A 9,881-nucleotide genomic window follows, 5' to 3' on the forward strand; every position below is an offset into this window, starting at 1 on the left:
TAATAAATTGTATTATGTTTTATTTAAACTTTAGTATAATTGATATATTTAATAAAAAATATATTGAAGGAGACTTAAAGACTATTAAACAAAATAAATATTGCCAATAACAAGCGTCAATTTGGATATGAACGAAATGCGCACTCTTTAAAAATAAATTGCAGGTAAAAATAAATTAGATAGCAATAAAGGACACGTATGTAGGTTGTCTTCACGATTCCTCATGATTTTCCTTGTCCGTTAAAGCAAGCGATAATTCATAAAGAGAATACACACATACTTTTTTAGGAAAGTCAGATGTGTTTGCCCTTGGGATTTAAACCTGCGGACATTCGTCATGGCGGTCCGTCCCGTAACTAACTAAGCTAACGCCGCTATTTTTTTTTTATTCTTTATTTAAGGAGCTTGGTCGTTATTTCACGACTATGTCGCTCCGTACGTCCACTTTTATCCACGCCTAACGCCGCTATTTGCATACGGAACATGCAAATATTCAATTCATTAGTATAGTAAGTATGCATATTAAATATATTTGTAAGTCAGTGCTTAATATAAATTGAATATATTTTATTCGTGTATTTACTTATCTTAGTCATCAACTGAATCGTCCATATGGCCCGATTCCTGGCGCCTTCCCTTCGTAACTTATGTAAAATCTATTATCATTGGAACGATATCCTAATCGCATTTATGCATATTGATACTGCCTATATGTTGTATCGGGTTCCCGGTATGTTGTTCGGGGTTGAAGAGGGTAGTTCAGAAGCCGCGCTGCGGACGAATAATAAAATGTAATGTCTCCGAAATTCCATTAAAGGAAATAAATATCTGGTTATTGTCTAATATATAGTAGAATGATTTGACGTCAGACAGTTTTTGGCAGTAGGTGAAGACATATATGAGCGTACCGGGACTGATTAATGTTATTATCAAAAATAATAAAATTATTATTGATAGACCCGTCCTTTATTCTTCATCAAACCGGGAAATGAAAGAAGTATTTTCAAATTGCCTTTTTAAAAATGTAAGGTGTTTGTAAAAAAAAAATATTTATGTATAACACATTAGTAACAATGGTGATAAACAAAAAAGCATTTACTTAACCTACTCATAAAATATTTGGTTCTCGATAAAATCTTTGCAATCCGGAATCCGCATTCGACAATCACGAAATTTGATTTCTTTGAGTGCCTCTAAGGAAACACCTAACCCTATCTGTTGGCTAACACGCACTGATGCACGTAGTGGTTATACTGTGATTGCTAATGCGGGGCGCAGAGCTTTATCCTTGTATTATGACGTTAAACTTATCGTGTGTTGTACCTATCCTCCTATGGCGTACCTATATACCACAATTTTTTTTTATTGCTTTGAATGATGAGACGAACCTGCCGCCGACAACATGAGATGTTATGTCGAGATATTATGATGTTAATTGTTATTATGTCGAGTAGTTACACTGCCTACAAATTACAATGTATTTAATGTTTTCCTATAGAAATGTTTTACATCCCCACATATTCACTGTCCGATGTGGATCGGCCGTGGACATTTGCCGAAAAAACATTTTAGCCAAAGAATCTTAGTACTTATCTCACTTTAAAGAAGGATTTTATCTAAGCTTTTTGAAATTAATACTCATCTTATATCACGGAATATACAGAGCGAAAAGCGGGTACATTTGCGTCTCTACCTACCCCTTCTGGAAGAAAAGGCGAGAATGCCTGTGTGAGATTATTACACCCTGTTAAGGCGCTCTACAGTTAATATATTAAAAAATAAATATTTAAACGTGGAACTCAGGTGCTAATGAAATAGGCGTAAATTAATTAAAATAAATATTTATTAAATAACAACAATGACTACAAACGCCGTTACAAAATATCTCTTCGCGTCAACTTAATTCAAAATATTATATTAACGCCAAACAGTCTTAGGTATAACTTATAAGTAGGTGATTAGATCAATGTTCACAAGGCTCGTGGCGCACGACGGTGAGGTGTTTACCACCCATGCAGCGCATGATGCATTTATTGTTGTAAGTAACGCCATCGGAAGCACAAACTGGCTCCAGGTTCCTTGTGCACGCGCACGACACACCGGACTCATGTTCCGGGTGGTCCACGATTTGCACACGGTCTGCGCACGGGCCCGTATATTTCACGCTGAGGCTGGGGTTGGACTGGGTTGCGCAGTTGAGCAGGCACGGGTTGTTGTATGTAACGCCGTCGCTGCCGCACACTGGTGCCAAGTTCCTGGTGCAAGCACACGACGACAAGCTCTGATCCGGCTGGTCAACAACTTGCACGCGGTCCTCGCACGGGCCTGCGTGCTTCACGCTCAACTGATGGTTGGCTTGCGTCGCGCAGTTAAGCAGGCAAGGATTGCTGTAGGTGGCGCCGTCGCTGCCGCACACCGGCTTCATCTCGCGCGTGCACGTGCATGGCTCCAGGTGGGCCACTTGAACCGTGTCCCTTTTGCATCTACCTTCGTGACGCAACTTCAAAGCTGGTGACTGAGATCGAGCACATCCGAAAGTACATTTGTTGGGATATGTGGTGCCGTCAGTTCCACATATGGGGGAGTATTCGTAGGTGCACACGCAGTTGTCAGCGGGCAATTCGTCGCAGGAGCCTTGCTTGGCGACTGTGAGCTCGCGTTTGTTGTTGTGTCTCTCGCAGTTGAGCAGGCATTCGTTGTTGTAGGTGTTGCCGTCGGAGCCGCACACCGGCCGGTAGTTCCTGGTGCAGGTGCAGGGCGGCAAGGCGAATGCTGCGCTCACGCACGTCGCCACCACCAGTAAGCCTGCCGAAACAGAAAGTGTGTTAGCGAATGGGAATTCCTTGTCGTCATAGCACGTTAAGTAATCCGCCGACGACTCGCGACAGTCGATGACATCACTTTCTACGGGTGTAGAAAGCGCAGGTACTGGCACATACTAACACAAGGATTATGGACGGGGGTCAACGGACCCGTTAACCTTATGAATTGCATCGCGACGTGACATTGGCTGTGGTGTTGCGAATTCACGTGGGGTGCGACTAGTTGAAGTGTTTGTCAATGAAATTATGACAATATTAAGGCTTTTAACTAAGTAATACTGCGTTGCATACCATAAATTTATAGCTAATTTAATTTTGAAATGAAGTAGCAAAATTTGCATTTAAATGATTTTACAATATAAAGCCGTTCTATTGTCTTGTTATTGACATGGAATTTAAATTATAAAATTAAGTACCTGGGTAATCTATTTAAAAATCATACAGAACTTGAATCGATTGCCGCAATATTGTAAACAAAAACTCGTTTGTTTCAAGGGAACGTTTACATTGATCTTTAGTATGCCTCGAGGTACACGCCGGTCGAAATCACGCGTGACTACAGAGGCCGACCAGTAGGTTACGGTGGCAGTGAAAACAAAATGTGCATGCGAAAACCCCAGCATAAAACAATGTGTCAAATAAGCTATCAAACGTTACAAAAAAAATTTGTTAATTAAGTAAACTTAGAATTTTAACGCGACCCGTGAAGCGGGCATTAGTGGTGTGGCGCGATAGAGGGTTGCATCTCAGAAGTATAGTAATTAAGTTGAGGAATTAGAACTTCCATAATTTTTATCTTATTTTATTTGGAAAACAAACAGTATCTTATTTAATGAAAAATCAAATAGTGATATAGTTGTTTAATTACTATTTACAAGTTTTCGAATCCATTGGATTTAATAGAAAGCGTTCAAAAAGGCCTCTGTTATCTACAACTACTACCTTAAATATCTATTTGTCCTACTTTGAGCCAATTTGGACTCGCTATTACTGAAGCATGTTGCCATATAAGAAGATAGACAATGCCGCAGCGGACCATGAGTAGGCTGTGAACTGAGACTGGAGTTTGATCTCCATTAGAAGGTACGTGGGATTTGCAAATATTTGTTTTAACTCTGGACGTTACGGGACCGAAAGAAAATTTTGTAGATTCAGATATCCACTGTAAAAGATATTAGTATGGGTTTAATACATTATAACCGTTATGCTAGACCGAAAGGGGCAACAAAGAAATAGCCTGGTGGTTAGTCTAACCTTATAAAGGATTACTACCATTCCTATTGATAGAATGCAGTCAAAATACTAAAATTCACTCATATTAGGTAATTGCAAATTAACACAGTTTTAATATAGATTACACGAGTTTTGCTATAGGCACAGTTTTACTTGACGTGATAAATGAATTAGTAAATACATGCGGGTGTGCAATATGTCCATATTGGTGCTACATTACAGCTATAAAATATATCTTTTTGATTGTTGATGAGATTGTCTTGTAAACTATAATATAATAAACTGGTTTTTAATTTGCGAATTCGGGTGTATCAGTTTGAAAGTTAATATTTCGTAATTGGTTTTTGGATCTTTGAGTATGCTATGGTTATTAATTTTAAAATGAATTATTTGTAACGTGTAGTCCATCCAATGTTTTTTGAATTTGGAAATTTGACTGTACTGAAAATGTAATGTTTTAGTCGGGTTATAAAAAAATTGGTTATGACTACGTCATTTAAATAATTAGTAATATTTCCGAAAAAAAATTGCTAATTTAAGTTAATAAAGGCAGGTTAATAATCGCACGTCCACGACCTACGACAATTGCAAATATACTACCTATTAATAACTTCAATTTAATAATGAAACTGCTTACCTGTTATGCAATACATTGTTTCTGTAATTTGTGTTGTCAACGAAAGCTGTTATTGTGAGGAGCACTCGTCCGTTAATGATGATCTCGGATCGTTCCACGGGTTTATATAGTAAGTTTAATATTTCCCAAGGCGCGAGGAAGCGGGCAAGGTTTTGTAAATCCCCGCGAGCGTGCGTCAGTGATCAGACAAGCGAAGTTAGCACTACACAGAAATACAATTATGATGTTTACATTGGACGTAAGTTTACGCGGGTTGCTCTACGGGCGAAAAAAAACTGTGACTCATTTTTGCATTGACTTGACACTGATAACGCATGCATCTGTTTACATTAATGCGTAAGTGTGACTCGTGATAATATCTGAAAAATCGGTCTGCCAATTTTCGCATGTAGTTATGTGTTATATGTTGTTTTATCTAGGTTTTTGGGTAGAACAATGAATATTCCTCCACATGTGACACACCTGATTATAACTCCTAAGTAGTAAACAGGATCAGAGGTCTACGTCTTTAACATAATTTGGAAACTGTGTCCGTAAGGTAAACACATTTGGCAAAAAGTGTGTGCCCTAGTTGCGCCCCTGTATACCCCTTCGGGGATAAATGCGTGATGTATGCTTGTTTTTGTTTGTGTTCGTAAGTGGTGAGATTATATGTCCATTTTTTTTTTCAGTTATATATGTTATATATGTTTTATCTTCTTTACTGTCAAATTAAAAAAGGATGAAAGTGGTTTGGATTAGAAGGTAAATTTGAGGACCGCCTTTTAATTAAATTAGCAACAATTCGTTAAAAAACGTGGTAAGTATCAGTCAGAAAATTGCGGCATTTACATGCGTTAGGATAAATTAATTTTGCTACGATGATAAATACTTCTTAGAGGAAAGTAAGCAAACGCTCAAAAGGTAACCATTGTGTCCAATAGATAGATGTTGGTAATTGTTTAGGCAAATATGTGCAGTCACATATATGAACACCTATTTTCAAAACAAACATTTATTAGCACGTTTTATTACATATTTACGTATAAAATTCCAACTTATAGAAACATCTTCCGAATAACAAGTAAGTATAATATAAAAGATGGCATACTTAGATTTTTCGTTCGACATCGTCACAGTTTACGTATTGCACAATATGCATCCTTATGTCTACAGTACCTAATAAATTTAGTAGATGCCTAGATACCTCTTACTGGATATCTTCTACCATAAATAATGGTAAAAACCCCCCATATGGTATCTGTCCCGATGGTCGCATCAGGACACAAACCTCGTGGAACTCTCAACAGTTGGAGCAGTATAGTTCTTGATTGAAGTCACCTACAAAGTGAAAAGACAAGCTCATAAAGTTCGCAGAAACTTCTTCTATGCACACCGCTTCCCATAAGTTGGTTTGGGAAACTTGGGGAGGCTAGTGTTCAACAATGAATTTCAAAATGCTGAACAAGAACAAGGTCGCGTTTCAGGGGGGTAGTACAAGAAATAAGAATGACGCGCAAAGTGCAGAGGTGGACTGGTATAATTTTTGCTGCCATCAAGGCAATGTCTTTCTTAAGGTCTAAAACAAGTTTACTAGTTTTGTATAAACTATCTACGACTATGGGACGTATAAGAAAAGTCAAACCCGCTGAGCGCGCTATGGAGAGGACTATGCTTGGAGTTTCTTTACGTGATCGAATCAGAAATGAGGAGATCCTTAGAAGAACGAAGGTCACCATCATAGACCATCGGATTAGCAAGCTGAAGTGGTAGTGGGCAGGATACATAGCTCGCAGAACTGATGGCCGATGGGGCACGAAGGTTCTGGAGTGGAGACTACGAGCTGGCAAATGCAGCGGCGGACGTCTACCCACGAGGTGGACAGATGAACTAATAAAAGTCGCAAGAGGTCGCTTAATGCGAGACGCTTCGAATAATCTGGAAATCCTTGGGGGAGGCCCATGTTCAGCAGTGGACATCCTGCGGCTGATGATGAAGAATTCTGAATGAAACTATATTCTTCAATAAACCTTAGGAATTGAACCATATCGCATGAATTGATACTTCCTACGCCAGATTTAAAGTGCAATATACATAATAGACTATACGGAAAACCAGATTCGGTCGAAAACAAAAAAAAACTTACAATTCTTGGTATTTTCCTCACTCATACTGCGTGAAAAAGTAAATATCTAACTATATTTATTTTTTCTAGTAATGTTTATAATAATAAATAAGTAATTAATAAACATTCGATTAGGTAATAGCTTATCAGTCATATCTCACAACTAAGAGTGGAATGCCTTTATGAGTGAAATTGCGACAAATATAACCTCTTGATTAAACCATTGTACCTATTAACGCAATTTGTTTCAGTCATAATTTATACCTAAAATAAATATTAATTAATTGAATACAAATCGTTAAATCATTGAAAAGGGATAGTGGTTTTAATATACCAAAATTTTTGTGCCTGATATTCTAAAAAAATAATTGAGTAATATATTTATATGTTTGTATGATCCTTTTTCAATTTGCAGGGCATTTTTGATAAGTCCGTTCGGGAGTCTGTAGGCGAGGTCTATATTCAACAGTTGACTTCATGTGGCTCATGATAATGATGTTGATGTATATCAGAGGCAAAAGATTTTATACTTCGCCGATAGAAAACTCGTACACAAAGATTTCCAAATTTCAACAGGCGTTGTGCCAAATTCGTTGTTCATTTTCCTCGTGTATAACCTTATCTTCTCAACACAAACATAAAGTAGGTAATTAAAGGTCTGATTCGAACTAATCGTTCTCCGCAAATAATAATTCCCTCCCTGACTAGCCCTACTGCACTTGATGTTAGTGATTTAAGAGATAGTGTCGACTGCCAACTGACTATGTGGGCTGATTCTAGAACGCGACAAACTTGGGCCATAATTGCTTTCGTTGCTCCTGGGCATTTAATCCAATAAAAATTATTGGTTTTTAAAGGCTTATTAAACATGGCAGGTAAAGGTATGTTTTTTTTTCCTAAATGGCTGTTGTTTGTGACAATTTTGCCAACGTCAAAGAAGGCGGAAAGTTGTGAATTCGTATAATAGCGGAAGAATCTGACAAGGGCAAGCCAAATGTCAAACTAATAACACCTTAACGTAATGTTGACTCTTTGCTGCTGTTATTGCTCCTTATTGCTAATAAACCTAATTGAATGCCGGTGTGTCCATGCCATTATGGATTTTTATAGCAAATTAACAAAAGTAACTTGGTTAGTGCAGTGAACTTTTTGCCGGATCGTATCAATTTCAACTGATAAGATGGTAGACAGAGGTTAGACTTGCAAATTTCACCAGCTGTTTAGGTGTAATAAAAGATAGCCTATTTACTGGACACAATACAAAACTCGGAGCTGATACTGAGTAGAGAAATCAAATATCCCTTTAACTAACCCAGGTTTCGAGCCCGAGATTTTAGCCCCGTAGCTGTAACTACGGCGCGTGCAATACAATACAATATGAAAGATTTACTGTTACAGTAAACAGTTCCGTATAATACGCACTCTATATTGCATGAATTATTTAAACATATTATTTTATACTAGCTTTTGCCTGCGGCTCCGCCCGCGTTATAAAGTTTTTCAGGCTAAAGTTTTCCGTTATAAAAGTAGTAGTTTCCCGGAAGCCTATGTTCTTCCCAGGGTCTCAAACTGTCTCCATACCAAATTTCATCTTAATACGTTGGGTAGTTTTTGAGTTGAACACGTTCGGGCAGACAGATGCAGCGGGGGACTTTGTTTTATAAAATATATTTTTTAGAACTTTTTAAGAGGAACAATCCCGTCAAACATCATTGTTGCATAACTTTAACCGTTTACGCAGGGCACGCAACGGAAGCTCTCAAAACTAATAATTTTCCCCGTTTTTGCAACATAGCACTCCGGGAACAAAGGCTCCTTATTTGATAAGATTTTTTTAGTTCAAACCGGTAGTTCCTGAGATTAGCCATTACTGCTCCGCTCCTATTAGTCATAGCGTGATGATATATAGCCTATAGCGCTCCACAAATAAAGGGCTATCCAACACAAAACAAATTTTTCAGTTCAAACCGGTAGTTCCTGAGATTAGCCATTACTGCTCCGCTCCTATTGGTCATAGCGTGATTATATATAACTTTGAGCACTCCACAAACAAAGGACTATTCAACACAAAAATATTTTTTCAGTTTAGACCGGTAGTTCCTGAGATTAGCCATTACTGCTCTGCTCCTATTGGGTATAGCGTGATGATATATAGCCTATAGCACTCCACGAATAAAGGGCTATCCAACGCAAAAATATTTTTTCAGTTTGGACCGGTAGTTCCTGAGATTAGCCATTACTGCTCCGCTCCTATTGGGTATAGCGTGATAATATATAGCCTATAGCACTCCACGAACAAAGGGCTATTCAACGCAAAAAGAATTTTTCAGTTTGGACCGGTAGTTCCTGAGATTAGCGCGTTCAAACAAACAAACAAACTCTTCAGCTTTATATAATAGTATAGATTTATATACACGTGTCCCTCTTTTCTATTATATCTTTATTTTGTCCGGTTTAAAAAAAAAATTGTATATTCCATTTTAAAATTCATCATCATTCTCTGTATTTTAGAACTTTAACTAACCAGCAAGTCATTGCAAAAGCCGTTAAACACATTTTACTGGTTGCGTTTGGTGACCTCAAGTGAAACTGTCAATTCACGCCTCGGTATTCCAGGAACAATATCACGTACTCGACTTCAATGATATTGGTTTCGTCGTAAAACAAAAGTAAACAAATATTAACTTGAGTAAGTAAATATTACGTGGTTTCCGCGCCACGGGTTTTCCTCCTCCTAAGATCCTTCCTTGTAAGTCTATAATTAAAACTGAAACAATAGAAATGAATGACAAATATCGAAACAAGATTCTTTACGAGAGTTTGTGACGCGAGGGAAATCTAACCGCAATGATTTATTTAAACTAAAACCTATTTTGTAGTAATCTGACTAATTTCCTTTACAAACAAGTAACTATTCTAAAATCACGTATATACTCATAAAAAATATATGAATGTACGGGAAAAGCTCAATGGCAAAACAGCTCAGCTATTATTGTAAATAGGTAATAAAATTCTAGTATAGCTTCTCCTACAACTGTTAGGAAAAACGAACACAGAATAAGCATGACTATTGGTTTCTTGTTAC

The 9,881-nt window shown here is 37.6% G+C and overlaps 1 protein-coding gene across 1 annotated transcript; it reads right to left on the reverse strand.

Moving 5' to 3' along the window:
- Positions 1–1,825: 1,825 nt before the first annotated feature.
- Positions 1,826–4,831, reverse strand: LOC115443863 (serine protease inhibitor dipetalogastin). Its single transcript, XM_030169445.2, has 2 exons — positions 4,693–4,831; positions 1,826–2,805 (listed from the first exon to the last, which is right to left on the reverse strand). Exons 1-2 carry the CDS (start codon positions 4,706–4,708, stop codon positions 1,964–1,966), a joined length of 858 nt encoding a protein of 285 aa, XP_030025305.1. The 5' UTR covers positions 4,709–4,831; the 3' UTR covers positions 1,826–1,963.
- Between the last annotated feature and the right edge of the window lie 5,050 nt (positions 4,832–9,881).

This window comes from Manduca sexta, chromosome 10 (assembly GCF_014839805.1).
Source record: "Manduca sexta isolate Smith_Timp_Sample1 chromosome 10, JHU_Msex_v1.0, whole genome shotgun sequence".
Classification (NCBI taxonomy): Eukaryota; Metazoa; Arthropoda; class Insecta; order Lepidoptera; family Sphingidae; genus Manduca; species Manduca sexta.